Here is a 19,655-nt window from a genome sequence, read left to right on the forward strand (position 1 = left end):
AAGCCTCTCTCTGCTGGTACTCACTGTTGCCAGGGGATGCATTTGATGATGTCTTTGGAAAACAGAGGAAACAAAATTCCTTAGAGTTCAGATTGGGGAACCAAAAATTGAAAGTCGTAAGATGAGTGTTGCTTGAACGGCATTCTTATTTCTTGAGCAGGAAAACCAGTGTTCTTGAAGATACAGTGTGTGTATGAACTGTGCTTGAACTAATAACGTAATTCAGAGCAAGTAATGCTGCAAATGATCCTCTAACTAAGCATAGACAATGAAAATAGAGAAAACATGCCAGCTGACTACTCTGTTCATGAAGTGTGGGCATTTATTTTCCTATGTAGACACCCAGCTGTCTTGTATTTCTCCAATCTCCCTCGCAGTTGCTTGAGTCTACAAAAGTTATGGTCACTAAAGTGGTCTGGGATGCTTTATGACACTTCGCAGCCTGGCTACGACTAAGAGTAACTTTGAACAGTACTCTCACTGCCTCTTCTTTCTTCTGATCTGCTTTTGAGATGGAAACAGCATGGTAGAGGACTAAGGGGTTCATATAGTGCTTTTTAAAAGAACTACAGATTTAATAAAGCCATGAGTTAGATCTTTAGTGAGACAACTGTAAAAGCAGTAAAGTCACAACCACAGATAAATAAACTTAATAAGAAAGCATACAAAATACATAAAATTCCATTAATGCAATATGAAAGGTTTTTTGATTTAGAGGAAAAGATAAATTAACAAAATTAATTTTATAAAATAGTTATATATGATTAGAAAAAGTCATGGACTTATAAAATCATCATATAAAACTATAATATCCCCCAAATGAATAGGAAGTCAACATACATTGTTTGCATTCCAAAAACATGGGCAATACTTTCTGAAATATGCAAAATCATAGCGCATATTCCAGTTGGATTTCCCCAGTAATGAGATTTGAGTAAATACAAAAGATATGAACCAATCACATAATTAAAAGAAAATCTGTTAAGTATAAAATACATTGACAGAAGATGGAGACATGTTTTCCATAACAATATCAGAGCCAGCAAATCAAAGCCAGATTTAAACTGTGGTCACAAGCCCAGATGGAATCTTATGGTTTCTGTAAGAGACACTTAAAAGACTTGAGTCTTTAGATGTATTTCAACATCAATGAAATAAACTCAAACAGAAAGTAAAAAAGACCAAAAATGTTAAAATAAGCCAAATTCAAATTTAAATTTATAAGTATAAGTGCAACATATAAGATCATTTTTATTAAGATGTTCAATAAAACGTTCTAATAATATTCATCAGAAGTATTGGAGATCTGAGGACAAATATATACAGGCAGAAGAGGTTGGTATTCTTTTTAATACTGGGTTTCTGTCCCAGAATTCTTGACTCCAACAGTTATTTAAATCAAGTGTAGCCATGCCTTGGAATCCATTGGGGATTAGCTTTAAGGACCATACAGACACCAAAATCTGTGCATATCAAGTTTTGCAGCTGCTCAGGTCCCTCCCCACTGTAGAGTGATGCCTATAGCCAACACATATCCCTCTGCATACTTTAAATAATCTCTATGGTATTTGTAATACCTAATGCAAGGCAAATTGCATGTAGTAGATATGCTATGCTTAGAAAGAAAATGTCAGTATTTATTAAATGGAATCCATCCACTATGTATTTTCCACAGATTGTTTGATCTATTTATGTAGAGAACATGGATAGAGAACACTGACTGCATGCAGTTTTAAGATTGAAAAGGAATACAATTAACTCAACTCAACTGTCATCAGTAGAGAAGTTTTCTTTTTATCTTGAATTACCAATATAACTTTGACAAATACTGAAAACAGTATCTTAGGAGGTCACAAAATTTTTTCATTTCATTTATTTTTGTGGTGGTGAGACTGAACCTGGGAATTCCCAAATGTGAGGCAAGTGATCTAACAAACACTGAGCTACATGCCCAGCCCAAAATTTAAAATGTAGAGATTACACTTGTTTTATTTTCTGACTATTGCTGAGTTAGTTGGAAGTAAATAGACCGGTGTAGAACTGATGTCTACTGATTTCTGATAGCAATACATAGACATGCTGAGTAAATCAAACCAAAATTTGAAATAAATGGAAGAGTCTACAGGAAACAGAGGTATTGTCAAATGACAGACATGGAATAAACTGACAATTATGTATATAAACTCAGACGCTGTTACAAGAATAGTTGGGAAAGACCTGAATACAAATTCAGAGACTCAGGTTTTAATATAAAATGTCAGGGGGAGTATGACTGTGAGATTCTCTGCGGTGGAGAAGTAGGGCTGAGAGTTTGTCAAAAGCCCTTTCAGCAAAGGGCTGATTTGAAATTTTCTCAGACAGGAAGATGGAAGCCTCATAGTTCTCAGTAGATTGAAATGTAAATATTAACGCACCCACAGTAAATGTTGTATTGAAACGAATATGACCTGAATGGTGACACATTCTCAAAGGAATTTAGGGATAGATTGCTCTCAGAATAGTTTCCGGTGAAGTAAATAAGAAATGGTCTTCAGAAGGAGTTTTATGACACAAACTTTAAATGTTTTCTGAAGGAAACACTGCTCTATCAAAGATCACTTAAGGATCAAAGGTGAAAAACAAGATATACGAACACCATGATTAAAAGTCAGCAGACTGCACGGGAGGGGAGTCATCTCTCCAGCTGAAGTCCCCTGAGATACTCAAATGATGTTTGCTTCAGACCCACCAGTATCAAACAACATAAAATAAACCACAGGAAAGAATACAATAAAATACCTGGCAATCTTGTCTACTTCCAATATCCAGGAGGACAACTATATGTTTTTCTTTGGGTTCACCTTTTTATTAAGCTTCTCTAAGATCACAAATTATAGGCTCAATGTCCTTTGTTTATGGCTAGAATCCACTTATGAGTGAGTACATACCATATTCATCTTTTTGGGCCTGGGTTATCTCACTCAGTAAAGTGTTTTCCATTTCCATCCATTTGCATGAAAAATTCAAGATGTCATTGTTTTTTACTGCTGAATAAAACTCTAAAGTATATATGTGCCACACCTTCTTTATCCATTCTTCTATTTAGGGGCACATAGGTTGTTTCCAGGTTCTTGCTCTTACAAATATTGCTGCTATGAAAATAGTTGAACAAATGCTTTTGTAGTATGATTGGGCATCTCTTGAGTATATTGCCAAGAGTGGAATTGCTGGATCCTGAGGTAGGTTGACTCTCAGTTTCCTGAAAAACTGCCACACTGATTTCCAAAGTGGTTGCACAAGTTTGCACTACCACCAACAATGCATGAGTCTTCTCCTTACTCCACATCCTCTCCAGCATATGCTGTCCCATCAAAATCCCAACGAAAATCTTCACAGACCTTGAGAAAACAATAATCAACTTTATATAGAAAAACAAAAAAATCCATGATAGCCAAAACAATCCTATTCAATAAAAGTACTTCCAGAGGCATTTCCATCCCTGACTTCAAACTCTTTTACAGAGCTACAATAATGAAAACAGCTTAGTATTGGCACAAAAACAGAGATGTTGACCAATGGGATCAAATTGAAGATCTGGATATTAATCCATAAACCTATGACCACCTGATTTTTCAACAAAGGAGCTAAAATTGTGCAATGGAAGAAAGAAAGTATCTTTAACAAATGGTGCTGGCATAACTGGATATCAACCTATAGAAGAATGAAAATAGATCCTTATCTATCACTATGCACAAAACTTAAGTCCAAATGGATTAAAGACCTCAATATAAATCTGACCACACTAAACCTGATAGAAGAGAAAGTGGAAACGTAGTCTACAACACATGGGCACAGGAGACTACTTCCTACATTTAACCCCTGTAGCACAGTCAATAAGAGCAACAATGAATAAATGGGACCTCCTGAAACTGAGAAGCTTCTGTAATGCAAAGGACACTCTCATTAAGACAAAAAGGCAAACTATTGAATGGGAGAAGATCTTCACCAACCCTGTATCAGACACAGGTCTGATCTCCAAAATATATGGATTAATTTTCTATTCAGTGGTAAAAAACAATAATGTCTTGAATTTTGCATGCAAATGGGTGGAAATAGAAAACATTTTACTGAGTGAGATTACCCAGACTAATATTGTGGATTAAAATTATGTCTATTTTTTAGAAGGGTGATGGGATGCTTTGAATGATTTATATTATATATGTATATATGATACATGGGGCATATTTCAAATGTCATGGTGGTTGTTCATTTCTCATGCTGTTTAATTAAAACATTTCTCTTATGGTTTTTATTTTGACTCTAAAGAAACAAACAGTGGGCTAATATTACCCTCTGTTATTGTATCAGGAAATCTCTTACCATCTATGTCCATTCCATGTGTTAGTTGCCTATTTCCTTGCTGTCCACTGGCCATAAATCCATGAGAATAAAGGGGCAGAAGCAGCAGCAGGGAGTTTGGATGGCCTGTGAACATGATGGAAATAACATTCTGGAAGAAAACTTCAGTGAGGCAGCTCAACTTCATTCCAGAGTGAGGAGAGATATAATGATGTTGACAGTGCCTGAGGAATCACATAATTTGCATTAAATAGCCTGATCCTATCATAAAGCTCCTAATTCATGTCTTAGTTAACACATGTAGAACCACAGCCCTATTACAAAGCACTTACAACATGTCTAAGAGGGAGTAGAGGAATGTCACCAGGGAAAGGGAGCAGGAGTCTTTGTCATTAAGGGTTACTGGACTGCCTCTGGATGGATAGACAAATTTAGCACATATGAAAAAGGCAATTTATGAAGGTGAAAACCTGGTATTAAGATGAGGTGCTTAATATTCCCTTCTCTTCAGCTATGTTTTAGTTTCCTCAAACAGTGTTAGATACTATACTCCTTTCCTGAGAGTCATTGTTTATGTATTCTTCTTATGACAGAAACATTTTTCCCAGTACTCTCATGATTGAAATACCCTATTTTTATGTGCATAACATTTTATATATCTTCTAAAGTACTGTCTTCAGGGTTATGAAATGTCTTAGTTGTGATTTTCTTGTAATGTCCTTATTTTTCCCTCAATTGAAAATACAATTTTGTTTTATGATTAGAAACCACTTATGAGTGAGAACATGTAATAACTGTCTTCCTGGGTCTGTGTTTCCTCACTCAAAATAATGTTTTCTAGCTCCATCCATTTGCCTGCAAAATTCAAGATGTCATTATTTTTTCTGCTGTGTAGTACTCCATTGTGCAAATGGAGTACATTTTCCTTATCCATTTTTAAGCTGAAGGGCATTTAGGTTGTTTCCAGGTTCTGGCTATGTCAAACAATGCTGCTATGAACATAGGTAGCACATGTTCTTCTTAACCCCAGGGAACCTAGACAACAATAAGGACCCTTAGAGAGACATACAGATATCTAATACATCGGTAGTAGAAAAAGACAAGATCTCCCAAGTAGTTTGGCAACATGGGACCTTGGGAGAGGGTTGAAGGAGAATGAATAATGGCTGAAAGACAGTTAACAGATTGGGTTCAGATCCTCACCAAACACACATCAGACAGATCACTAATCTCCAAAATAAAAATCTCATAAAACTAGACATCAAAATTCCAAATAATCCAATTAGAAAATGGGGTACAGATCTAAACAAAGAATTCTCATCAGAACATGATTAAATGGTTTGGTCAAGATTGGGGAAGGACAGAAAAGGAGAAGAAAGACATATGGTTGAAGGAAGGTCACTTGTTGGTTCCTTGCCACTTAACTCTGAAATAGTCACACAGAAACCGTATTGATTAAATCACTGCTTGGCCCATTAGCTCCAGCTTCTTATTGGCTAGCTCTTGCATATTAATTTAACCCATTTCTACTAATCTGTGTATTGCCACATGGCTATGGCTTACCAGCAAAAGTTTCAGCATGTCTGTCTCCAGCTGTGGCTCCATAGCTCCTTCTTTTTTTCCACACCTTTTTCCTGCCAGCAAACAGTTTAATTTTCCCTGCCTAGTTCTGCTCTACCCTATCACACGCTCAAGACAGTTTCTTTATTCATTAATGAAGAAAGGCAAGACATAGGCAGAACAAACTCCTATACCACAGATCTTGATGGTGGGAGCCATTATGGGGCTATCATGAAACCTGGCAGCAGTGAAATTCCCAGGAATTCACAAGGATAACACCAGCTATGCCCTTAAGCAAGAGTGGAGAGATTGCCTAAACTGGTCTGCCCCTGAAGTCAGATTTCAGCATCACAAAACCTTCACCTATCAACTAATGGAAGTAGATGCAGAAATCCAAAGCTAAGTACTGCATCAAGATTACAGAGACAAGTCAAAAAGAGAAAAAAAATGTTTATATTAGTAAGAATTCAAGACCATTATGGTCATACCCACAGAAATAGCTGATCTAAGCTAGCAGGAGCTCACTGACTCTGGACGGATAGCAGGGGATCCTGTATGCAATCAAACTATGCCCTCCAAATATTGGTGACCTGTGTGTGGCATGGGCTGTCTGTGGGGCTACTATCAGTGGGATAAGAACTTATCCCCATTGCTTGAATTGGCTTTCTGGAGTCAATTATTTTTGGAGGCATACATTGTTCAGCCTAGATTTGTGGTAGAAGGCCTTGGTCCTGCCTCAAAGTGATGTGTCAAACTATGTTGACTCCCCTTGGGAACCCTTACATTCTCTGAGGAGTGTATGTGTGTGTGTGTGTGTGTGGGGAGCTGTGATTGTGGGGGAGCAGGAGGAAGGAGAAAATGATAACTGGGATAGGTATAAAAAATGAGGAAAGATCATTTTGAAATTATATTAAAATAAAAAGAAAATTGAGTACAATTAATTCATTTCTATTAAAGATTTTAAGGAGCAGAAAGATCCATCAGATGCCAAAGACACTTGCAAGCAAGCCTGATGTCATACCCTACTTTGATCTCCAGACCCAAATGACACAGAAACAATCATGTGCAAGTGTCCTCTGAAGTCCACAACTATGCCATGTCAAAGTGTACCTAGAATCATGCTCACATGCACACAAACAAATGCATACTCACAATGTCACAGAAAAGACTACCTAATTTATCAAAATATGGAAGAGTAAAATAATTTATGAAAATGGAAAGAAAAAGAAACAGAAGAAATGGACACCAGTAAGGAAATAAGAAAGCACCACAGAATTCAGTAAAAGAGCTGAAACATTTTTCTTAGAGCCTCCACCTTTGCATTTGTCATTACTTAGTCACATAGAGTATTATATATTAGATATTGAAAGTTCAGAACTGTAAAATTAAATCCCTCATATTCAAGCAGCAGAGCTTGTGTTAATGGGTTACAGAATGAATAGAAAGATAATACTGAGTTCTTATTTACATTTTCATTTAAAGTTATTTTTTCATATGTAAATACATAAGAGACATTGAACCCATTGTTTTTTGCTGGTCTCTTCAAAGTTTTTAGCAACTCTTTTAACTCACCAGTCTCAGGCAGCAGGGAGAAGTGTGCAGGTCCAGGGCTGTGTGGTGCAGCCAGCTGGTTAGAATCTTCTCAGAGAGGTTTTTGTTGGAGGCTGAAGCACTGTGGGAGGAGTACCAAGTTGATGCTGACAGTAATAATCTGCCAGGTCTTCATTCTGGACACTGCTAATGGTGAGAATGAAATCTGTCCCAGATCCACTGCCTGTGAAGCGATCAGAGACCCCAGAGTACCGAGTGGATGCATAGTAGATCAGCAGTTTCGGAGCCTGCCCTGGTTTCTGCTGGTACCAAGCCAAGTAGTTAGCCATACCAGATAAAAGACTCTGACTGGACTTGCAGCTGATGGTGACCTTCTCTCCTGCTGACACAGTCATGGAGGATGGAGACTGGGTCAGCATGATATCTGCACTGGCACCTGCAAACAAGAATAATATGCATGTACAGAAATGGTAACACTTAAAACTTGTCATTTCATAACCTGTAATGTCATATTCAAAAGGGTATTTCTTACACACATTGTAAAATTCTTGTATAAAAGAAGTGACTCCAAAAATATTATAAATTTCTCACCAGACACCCAGAGGAACAGGCGCATGACGACCTGGGTCTGTGACTTCATATTTCTCTGCCTGCCTCTCTGACACACCCGCGTTCTCACTGAAAAGCCCTGGTTTATAAATTCTGATCAACTGGGCTGGGCTGTAGGGGCCCATGCAAAACAGTCAGCAAATACCTAATGAAATGTCTGGGCAGTATATGTAAATGGCTGGTGCTACTCAATACAAAATACCATCATGGGCAGTGTGAGAAATCACTGATATCAGTTTACTGCTCTCAAGCAGAAATCTATTAGGTGCTCTAGTAACATTTTTGGGGTGAGGTTCAAGACATATTTAAATCATCTTGATTTTGCAGAAATGTTAGCAAAGCTTTCTCAGATAAATAGTATTATGGAAATGATATGATATGCTCAAAAATTTACAACAACAAAAGAAACTAAGAGTAAGAAAATATGCAAGGAAATAAAGGGAGAGTGGAGGGAGGTGAAGAGGAAAAGAAGTGAGAAAGTGAGTATTAAGGCTAAATTTGTTTATCTCCTTTTTAATCCATTATTTATTAAAAACTTATCTTTTTTATATTTTAAATATCAATTCCTGTTCCCCCTCCCTCCTTTCATCTGCTCCCCTAAACCCACCCCCACCTGCTTCTTCATGAAAGTAAAGACTCCTCTGGGAAATCAACTAAGTCTGTTCCATCAACTCTTTGAGAGAGGATCAAGGCCCTCCCTGCCCCCATGCCTAGACTGAACAAATTATCTTTCCATAGAGAATTGGCTCCACAAAGCCAATAAATAACTTAAGTAATATGACAGGATACAATATTAACTCAAAAGATCAGTAGCCCTTCTATGTACAAATGATAAATGGACCGAAAATAAATAGAGAAGCATCATCCTTCATAATATCCACAACAACATAAAATATATTGGGGTACCTCTAACAAAACAAGTTAAATACCTGTATGAAAAGAACATTAAGTCTTTGAAGAATGAAATTGTAAAGGATATCAGAAAATGGAAAGCTCTCCCATGTTGTTAGATAGGTAGGATCAACATAATCATAAAGGCAATCCTACCAAAAGCAACATACAGATTCGATGCAATCTTCCTTGAAATAACAATGATAAATTTTATATGGAGAAACAAACCCAGGATAGCCAATAAAATACTGTAAAATAAAGGAATATCTGGAGGCATCATCATACCTGACTTAAAGCTCTATTACAGAGCTACAGTAATGAAGACAGCTTGGTATTGGCATGAATAGAAACAGGTGGACCAATGGAATTAAATAAAAGACCCGAATATTAACTTACAAAACTATGAATGCCTAATTTTGGGCAAAGAAGCTAAAAATATAAAATGGAAAAAGAAAGCATCTTTAGCAAATTGTACTTGCATAATAAGATGTCAACATGTAGAAGAATGCATATAGACCTATATTTACCCAAATGCACAAAACTCAATGCCAAATAGATCAAAGACCTCAATAAATCCCACCACATGGAAACTCATAGACGAGAAAGTAAAAAGTACCCTTTAATGCATTGGTACAGGGAACACCTCCTAAATATGTAGCCAGTAGCACAGTCACTGAAAGCAACAATTAATAAATGGGGCATCCAGAAACTGAGAAGCTTCTTTAAAGCCAAGGCAACAGTCAAAAAGACAAAACAGTTGCCTAAAAATGGGAAAATATTTCAGAAACCCCACATTTGACAGATGGCTGGTCTCCAAAATATATAAAGAACTTGAGAAATCAGACATCAAACTATCAAATAATCCTTTGAAAAAAGTAGGTACACATCTAAGAAGACAATTCTCAACAGAAGAATATCAAATGGCCCTAAGACACTTAAGTAAATGCTCAACATCTTTAGTCACCAAAGAAGCTCAAATCAAAATGACTCTGATATACCATCTTACACCAATTAGAATGGCTAAGTTCAAGAACACTGATGGCAGCTTATCCTAGAGAGGATGTGAAGTAAGGGGATGTCCTCTCCATTGACGGTAGGAGTACAAACAATAAGTGCTACTGTGCAAATAAGTAAGGTGGTTTATCAGAATATTAGGAATCAGTCTATCTAAGACCCAGCAATATCACTTTTAGGAGCATAAGCAAAGGAAGCACACTTACACCACAGGGACATTTTCTCAAGTACGTTCATAGCAGCATTTTTGTTGTAATAGACAAGAAATGGAAACAATCAAAGAATAGATAAAGAAAGATGGGTACATTAAATCCATGCTCATAGTGAGGATAATAAACTCTGGGCTCCAGTTTGTGGATTAAACAAAGCATAGAAAGACAAAGACCAGCCCAGAATTCACTGTGTGAAAATACTGGGAAACATTCATTGAAAATTGAGATGGGAGAAGCTATAATCTCAAAGCCAAGGCAAACCCAGCAGAAACTAATAATTTTTCTCTGCACAACTTCAGGAGATCTGAAAACAAATTCTAGATTTGGGGAAATGGGAGGGGAACAAAACAAACTGGGTTTCTTCAAGTAGTTCTGGATGAAAACCAACACTGCCAAGAGTGCTTATTTTGGAAATGCATATTCTAGAATGATCTAGAAATTATCAGTACTATAACTGGTTGAAAATGGTCCTATTGTCATAGTGAGCAAATAAAAATCTCTCTAGCAGGGGTGCAGCAATCCTAAATCAAGTAATAATTTTACTGAGACCAATATACCACAGCATCAGAAATTATTGCCATCCTAAAAAATATTTGAGTATGAATGAAAATCAGAAGCAATTAACAGAAATCACAGAACATACCTGGTCTTCAGATTTGTGGACTCTGAAAGTATATGTAAGGAGTAAATCAGAAGCTGAGTATTATGTAAAAAGAACCAGAAATAGAAAATTTAGTAAATAAAACATCATGGAAAGAAGTGAAAAATCACATGTATAATTACAAAATATTACTTGTGTTACTGCTTTTCACACAAGTAATATTTTCATCCCTGGTGCATTTGATTTCTTGGACTGTGATTGAAAGTCAACTAACTAGAAACCAATTAACTGAAAACAACCAAGATTAATTTGTTTTCTTTGGAGCCAGGAAGTCTAATGTTGACTAACTTGTACTCATGGGACACAGCACCCTCTTCCAGAGATACGACTGTTAATGAAGGAACATGGAAGTCATACTTCATCCTCACAATCAGCATAATTGGGGCTGAGATTGTCATCATTTATTATGGTGTAAAAGGCACACAATCTCCACATACACTGCTTAGCCTAAAATGTAAAGTTCCCTATTTTAGATGGTCCAACTGCTACCACATGTTACTTACCTTTGGGACATCATAAAAAATTGCCTGAAATTGTGTGCGAGAAAGAACAACAGACCAACAAGTTAAAGCTGAGTTCTATGCCCCATGGGAAACAGAGCTTCACTCAGGCACAATCATAATGGTGTTTCAGCTCCAGCTTCCTCAGTACAGAAATATCAAGCAGATGAATAAACACTATTAATTCTCCTCTAAATATATAGATATGGGAACGGGGTAGTTGAGGTGCAGAAAGGACAAAGACAAGAGCAAGGAAAGAGATATTTTGATTGGGGGAACCATTATGAAGCTAGCAAGAAACCTGACGCAAGAGGAATTCCGAGGAATCCACAAGGATAACTCCAGCTAAGACCCTAAGCAACAGAGCATGGTGGCGGGGTGGAGTGGGGGAAGGGGAGAGGGGGAGAGAGAAGGGAGAAGGGGTGGATTGGGGAGAGCTTGGGGGAGTGTGGTGGTTGAGATGGAGGAAGGGCGGATATGGGAGCAGGGAAGAAGATATCTTAATTATGGGAGCCCTATTTGGGGGTTGGCAATAGACTTGGCTCTAGAGGGGATCCCAGGTGTCCACGGGGATGTCCCCAACTAGGTCCTTGTGCAGCAGAGGGGAGGGTACCTGAATGGTCCTTGCCCCACAATCACACTGATGATTATCTCTAATATCACCATAGAATCTTTGTCTGGCGAAGGATGGAGATAGAGACAGAGACCCTCATCAGAGCGAGGGACTGAGCTCCCAAGGTCCAGTTGAAGAGCAGTTGAGAGAGAAGATGACCAAGGAAGTCAGGACTGTGAGGGGTTGGTCCACCCACTGAGACAGCATGTCTGATCTAATGCGAGCTCACCAAATCCAGCCGGACCTGGACTGAACGAGCATGTGATCAAACCAGACTCTCTGAATGTGGCCGCCAATGGGGGTAGACTGAGAAACCATCGATAATAGCACTAGACATCTTTCTACTGCATGTGTTGGCATTTTGGGACCCTCGTCTATTTGGATGCACACCTGCCTACGTCTGGATGGAGGGGAGAGGGCCTTGCACTTCCCACCAGGCAGGGGACACCCTCTCTTAAGGAGGGAAGGGGATGGAGGAGGGTAAGTGGGAGAGTGGGAGGAGAATGGGAGGAGGGAAGTGTAAATTTTTGAATGAAAAAAAATAAAAAAAGTCTAATTCTGTGCAGAACTAGTCTAACTCCCAAATCTTTAACTTAGCAAGTCTCTTCCATTTCTAAACTCTTTTCTTGTGTTCAGCTTCTATTCCTTGGTGTGTTTGTTATATTATTGGTTGGAGTTTCTGTTCTTGCTGCTTAGGACACATTTCCAGTTGCCCAGTCATCCTTCTTAAGCCCATTCAGTTTCTCATCTCTGATATATGATTTTCATCATCTTCTTTTAATTTTATCAAGATTTTTGAAATTTGCCCTGTAGGATTTCTCCTTGAACTTGAGAAATGCAAGGATTCTTACTCATCAAATTATTCACTTGACCTTAGAAATATTTATTAGTACTTCTTCAGTTGTGATTTTGTAATTAAGTCTGCCTTCCTAGGAAGAGGATTTTTCTAATGTATTTGGCAAAGGTCTTTCTTTGTTTCTCTGATGAGATGCTTTGAGGGGCTCAATGTGTGCAGGAGTTGTGTCCTTGACCATTTTCATGGAGTTTTCATATTGCTGTACTGATGCTTCTGATTTCATCCTCAGCTTATTTCTCTCTGAAATCAATCTGTCTAGCTCATTTTTCAATCTACTTTTTTCATCAAACCTCTGAAGTATTAGAATCCATAAAGGCATGCTGGTGGTACAGTTTGACATATAGTTATTGTTCTAGGGAAATAATTTGCACTTCCTTTATTTGTGGGCAAACCCTTTATTCAGCATTTTGACAAGAGTTTTCCTAGGGCTTTGCCTAGACGGTATCATTCTTTTCTTCTTCTGTAACTTGTTCAGAGTTTACAAAATTTATTGTACCTCTCTTCCTTTTTCTGCCATTTCTTAGCTGAATCTTACCAGCTTTGATTTAGCACATACCTGCTCTACTTGGAATTGTATACACTGAAAGTTCTGATTCTTATCATCATACTTCTTGTGTTCTAAATTAGCATTTTCATGTTTAAGAACATCTATTTTAGCTTCCAGATATTTATTATCATATCATAGATTTCCTGTATGTCCCCAAGTTCTGTCTTGAGTGCTTGTGATAGACATTTTATTGTCACTCCAATAGTGGTTCTGTTAAAGTTGGTGATATTCTTTTGATTTAATTTTAGAACAGCTGTTTCTAAAAACAATTATTTCTTATAGATTTTCCAGTTTTGGGGAGGAGTATAAGATTTTTAAATACTTGTTAGTGATTATCAGGATTTCATTTGAATGTGTTGTGAGCCTCTGTCTTCTACCTCTGACTTTATTAATTTAGATTACTTTTTTCCCTCTAGATTAATTTGCATGCTGTTGTCCATATATTTATTTGAATACTTTTATGAATTGCTATTTAAAATTATATTTTATTAGTTTTTCCCATAATATTTATAACTTCTTACTGCAGATTGCCTCTGAGTTTGATTCAATCATTTCCTAACACCTTGAGGATCACCATTAGTTGTTTATATAAAATCTCTCTGAATTTGGTGATTTACTTGATATCTTTCTTGTTTTAATGTAGGCATTCAAAGCCATGAATGTTCCTCTCAGCAGCATATGGCTAACTACCAAAGACTCTAGGTAACTGTGTTGTCATTTTCATTTGATTCTAGGAATTGTTTGTTTTTCTCCCTTATTTATTCATTCAATAAATCAATGGTCACTCAAGAGGCTACTGTATAGTAGTAATAATGCTGACAGTAGAATCTGCCAGGTCTTCATCCTGGACACTGTTGATGGGTGAGACTGAAATCTGTCTGAGATCCACTGCCTGTAAAGCAGTCAGGGACCCCAATGTTTCAAGTGGATGGCCAGTAAATCAGTAGTTTAGGAGCCTGTCCTGGTTTCTGCTGGTACCATGTCAAGAAGTTATAGGCACTCTATAAAAGAATCTGACTGGATTTGCAGCTGATTGTGACCTTCTCTCCTGCTGACTCAGCCAGTGAGGATGGAGACCAGGTCATCACGATATCTGAATAGGCACCTGCAATCAGGAATAGACAGTGATGATGCATAATATGAAAAATCAGAATATATTAGCAGTTGAAATTTGTCATTTAGTATCTTGTAATATATTGTCAGAGTATTATTGTGTAAGACATATTCTGTCATAGAACACATTGCAAATTTTTAATATACAAAGAAGTGACTTTAAAAAGATGATAATATTTGTGAATTTCTCACCAAACAACCAGAGCAGCAGGGACATGAGAACCTGGGTTTGTGACACCACATTGCTCCCCCTGCCTCTCTGATGTATCTTAGTTCTCACTCAAAGGGATTAGTATATAAATTAAAGGAGGTTGGGTTGAGCTAGAGAAGCTCATGCAAAGCAGTCAGCAAATACATAAGGAAATGCATGTGCAGTGTGTGTGAGTAGCTGGTGTCAATCAATTGGCAAAAATAACATCATGGGGAGAGTGAGCAATCACTGAATGCTGTCATCTTATAGCACTCAAACAAAAGTATATTTAGCACTCTAATAACAACTTTGCTTTAAAATCTGTGATATTTTTCAATCAGTTTGTTTTGCAGAAATGTTAGGAAAGCTATATAAGATGAACAATACTATAGAGATTATAAAATATGTTCAAACATCACAAAAAAACTTAGAGTAAAAAATCCAATAACAGAAAGAAATCATTAAGGGAGAAAAAGAAGAAAGGAAGGCAGAGAAAGACACTAAACAGAGAAATAGAGATAAAAGGATTAGATGATATTTGCTTTTTTTCTGTGTGCATATTATTTTATAGTGTAGGTGTATGTGTGTATTTGTTGGCATGTATGTGTGTGTATGTGTGAGAGACAGAGAGATAAAAGTAGAAGGTAGACTGGGGAAGAAAAGATAGCAGGAAAGTGAAGGAGAAATGGGGAAGAATAGCACATGTGGTCAAAATATATGATATTCTGAAAAAAACATTGCTTTTGAGAAAATTGTCTATACTGAATTTACATTTATAGAATTTAAGTGACTGCAAGGTGGCTCACATACCAAAAACACTTGACATCAATCCTGTTGTCAAATGTGATTTGTTTCCCAGAACCCAAATAATAAAGGAACAATCAAGTCCAAGCTGTTCTCTGATCTCCACAACAAGATCATGTCACATGCGCACCTAGAAATATGCACACAACATACAAATGCACACTCACATTGACAAAGAAATCTTAATCTACTAAAAATGTAATAGAAGTTTAAAGAAGAAAAACAGAAGAAATTGTAACCATTAAGGATGTAAAAAGCCCTAAGAATATGGATCTATATCTAATACTAAGCTTTGTGATTTATAGATTAACTAGGTAGCCCCTGACCGTAATAAAAGCAATAAAATTGTTAAGAAAAAAGAATATGGAAAAGTAGGAAAAACTCTTTCCCACAGCTTCTAAAGCAAAATACACTTTGTCACCAACACCACTTCAGCCCAAAGAGTCCTATGATTGATACCAGAATTCCAGAACTACAGAAAGATAAATTCCTCATATTCAAGCAACAGAGTTTGTGCTATTGGGTAACAAAAGATATAGAAAAAGAATACTGAATGTTCCTCTGCATTTTCTCATACTGATTTTTCATACCAAAAGAATTGAGAGACATTGAAACCCTTATATTTTGCTCAGCTCTGAAAACATTTTGATCAGATTTTCAGGCCCACTCCCCCAGGCAGAAGGGAGAAGTGTGCAGCTGCAGGGCAGAATGCAGTACAGGCAGCTGTTGAGACTCTCAGAAGTTTTTGTTGGAGGCTGAAGCACTGTGGGAGGATACTCATTAACTTGCATACAGTAATAATCTGCCAAATCTTCAGCCTGGACACTACTGATGGTGAGAGTGAAATCTGTCTCAGATCCACTGCCTATGAAGCGATCAGGGACCCCTGTGTGCCGAGTGGATGCATAGTAGATCAGTAGTTTAGGAGCCTGTCCTGGTTTCTGCTGGTACCAGTACAAGTAGTTCTTCTTGTCTTCACTGTATAAAAGACTCTGACTAGACTTGCAATTGATGGTGACCTTCTCTCCTGCTGACACAGCCAGGGAGGATGGAGACTGTGTCATCACGGTATCAGCACATGCACCTGCAATAAGGAATACAAATGAAGATTCATAATATGCAAGCACAGAATATAGTAACAGTTGAAATTTGTAATTTAATAACCTTCCAATGTCACCTTGTCAGTGTGTATCTTACACAATACTATAAGAAATATTATGTTATAACACATATTCCAAATTTCTTACATATGAAGAAGTGATTCTACAAGGACTATAACACTTTTAAATTTCTCACCTGACACCCAGAGCAGCAGGGACATGAGGACATGTGTCTGTAACTCCATCTTGCTCTGCCTACCTATCTGATGCAGCTCAGTTCACACTGTAAAAGTCTGGTTTATAAATTCTGAGCAGCTGGTCTGGCCTAGAGGGGCCCATGCAAAGCAGTCAGTATATACATAAGGGCAGTGTGTGTGTGTGTGTGTCTGTGTGTGTGTCTGTGTGTGTCTGTGGCTCATGACAATCAACTGAAAGATGAACATGACAGGCAGTATGAACAATTGTTGAAAGATATCAGCTTATAGCTCTCCAACAGTAATTTATTAGGTACTATAATAAGAAATTCATGTTAAAATCCAAGTTATATTTAAAACAATTTACTTTTTCAGAAGTGTTAGGAAAGCCATCTCAAATTAACAGCTCTTGGGAAATGATAAAATATGTTCAAAAATTCAAAACAGCAAAAGAAACGTAGAGTAAGAAAACATGAAGTAAAATTAATGATGTGAGGAGTGAGGGAAAATGCAAAAGCATGAGAGAGATAATTGAGGCTAAATGGGTGTGTTATCTCTCATGGGTAAAATCACTCTTAGGATGAGTGAACACTGAGCTCCAGTTTCTAGACTAATAAAGGAACAGAAATACAAAGAGCATCCCAGAATTCAATCAGTGGAAATCTTGCAGAACATTAATTTAAGATTGAGATGAGAGAAGCTTTAATCTGAAAGCAATGGTAAACTCAACAGGAACAAAAAAGTATCCTCTCCACAACATTGGAAAACTGAATCAGGACTCTAAATTTGGGAAGATGGAAAGGGAAATGAAAGAAGATTTCTTCAAATAGTCATGTTTGTAGAGCAACACTGCCAAGAGTGTTTATATCAGAAATGCATATTCTAGAAAAATCTAGAAATCATCCATATTGAAAGTTGGTGAAAATGGACTTGTTGACATATTGAACGTGTAAAGTCTTCTCCAAAAGGTGTTGTGGCCATCCTATGTCAAGTAATAATTTTATTAACATGAATAGACCACAGAACCAAAAATTGTTGCCATTCTAAGAAAAAAAAAGTTTGATTTTGAATTAAAATCAGAAGCAATAAAAAAAATCAGAGAATGTGCCTGGACTTCAGGTTGGTTAACTCCAAAAGTATATATAAGAAGAAAATATAAACCCAGTGTTATGTATAAAGTACAAGCAACAGACAAATAAATAAACATAACATCATGGCAAGAAGTTAAGATTCACCTGTAATCCCAGGACTGAAGAGACATAAGGAGGAGGATTATGCCTCTGAGGCCATCACGGGGCACAAGTTCAAATGTGTGTGATTAATCAAGTGGTTACAAGTCAGCTCATGGCATTTGATATCAAAGGCAAAGTAGTTATCTGATTTTAAGGTTTTATCATTAAGTAAACACTGTTATGGAAAATTAAGTATGTATTTAAGTAACATGAATTTTTATTTTAATTTGCATTAATTAGATGATTTCATACATCAAGTTTTCACATACAAAATGTTAAATTATTTGTGATAAGCATATTCAGATCTCCCCTGTTTTACTGCTGACACACCATCATAAGAGAGAAACAAGCAGTATGTGGAATAAAGAAATTCCCAATTTCAAAGTCAAGAATATGACTGATGAGTAACTGCCCTAATCAATGTCCAATAAGTTGTGCTGTGCTCTGTATCTTTGATAAACTTTGTATTTTGCTTTGTGACAGCTGCAGTGAACTCAAATGTGCTTTCACTCATTTACTGCTGCTCACTCAGACTGGACACATGGAGATGGGGGTCTTACAAAACAAGGACTCTCACAGTTAAACATGTATTTTTGCAGTATGTAAGGGAAGAACATGGAGATTAAAAGAACAAAATTTCCATGTGTTTTTAATGTGTGATAGAAAAAGCCTGGCAGTCCTGCCCACAAACCAAGTCTCCATCCTGGTGCTTTGGATTTCTTGGGCTGTGATTAAAATTGAACTCACTACAAACTTACTGTCTGTAAACAACACAGATTAACTTGTTCCCAGCTTTGGATCCAGGAAGTCTTATGTTTATGACTTTGAGATCATTGGCAAAGGAGCCTCTTCCATGGACACCACTGTGAATGAAGGCTTAGGGAAGTCATATTTCATCCCCAAACTCAGCAATATGGGGGTCCTTTATCATGTTGTAAACAGCATGCAATCTCCACATACAGTGTTATAGCCTAACACTACTGTAAACCTCACTACTTAAATAGCTCAACTTCTATCACATGTTACTTTTCTTTGGAATATCATAGAAAATTGCTAGAAATTGTGAAAGAGTGTAATATGAACTGGGTCCTGTTTGCCTGCTTGTTGGTGTTTCTGTCCTGCACAGTACTCCACAGCCAGCAAGCCCCAAAGAAATAACACAGAAATATCTATAAGTTATAGAGCTGATTGGCCCATTATCTCAAGGCTCCTACTGGCTAACTCTCACATCTTGATTAACCCATTTTTTCTGATCTATTTTAGCCATGTAGCTCAGTACCTTTTTCACTGGGGCAGATCACATCCTGTTGCTTTGGTGGTCTGTGCAGGAGTGGGAGGAATCAACTTCCTCCTTCACAGAATTCTCCTGTTCTCATTGCATTATTTCTATTTCCTGTCTGGTTTTCCCACCTATACTTCCTGCCTGGCCAATCAGCGTTTATTTAAAACATGATTGACAAAATACAGAAAATTCTCCCACACCACTTCCCCCGCTGGAGAGATGGCTCAGTGGTTAAGAGCACTGGCTGCTCTTCCAGAGGTCCTGAGTACAATTCCCAGCACCCACATGGTGGCTCACAACCATCTGTAATGAGATCTGGTGCCCTTTTCTGCCTGCAGGCATAGTATACATGCAGACAGAACACTGTATACATAATAAATATTAAAAA

At 37.3% G+C, this 19,655-nt stretch overlaps 2 gene segments (V, D, J or C); both read right to left on the reverse strand.

Annotated features, from left to right (window-relative positions):
• Positions 1 to 5,179: 5,179 nt before the first annotated feature.
• On the reverse strand, positions 5,180 to 8,089 carry LOC126495455 (immunoglobulin kappa variable 4-1-like; the record flags this gene model as incomplete). The annotated part of the segment is given in 3 exon segments: positions 5,180 to 5,222; positions 7,597 to 7,885; positions 8,041 to 8,089. Coding segments are annotated over 3 exon segments (381 nt in total), but the record flags the coding sequence as incomplete, so codon positions are not given.
• Positions 8,090 to 16,076: 7,987 nt separating this feature from the next.
• Positions 16,077 to 16,825, reverse strand: LOC126495454 (immunoglobulin kappa variable 4-1-like). The segment is given in 2 exon segments: positions 16,077 to 16,543; positions 16,756 to 16,825. Coding segments are annotated over 2 exon segments (516 nt in total).
• Between the last annotated feature and the right edge of the window lie 2,830 nt (positions 16,826 to 19,655).

The sequence above is a fragment of the Alexandromys fortis genome, unplaced genomic scaffold (assembly GCF_014885135.2).
Source record: "Alexandromys fortis isolate MF-2015 unplaced genomic scaffold, M_Fortis_MF-2015_v1.1 scaffold_464, whole genome shotgun sequence".
In the NCBI taxonomy this organism is placed as follows: Eukaryota; Metazoa; Chordata; class Mammalia; order Rodentia; family Cricetidae; genus Alexandromys; species Alexandromys fortis.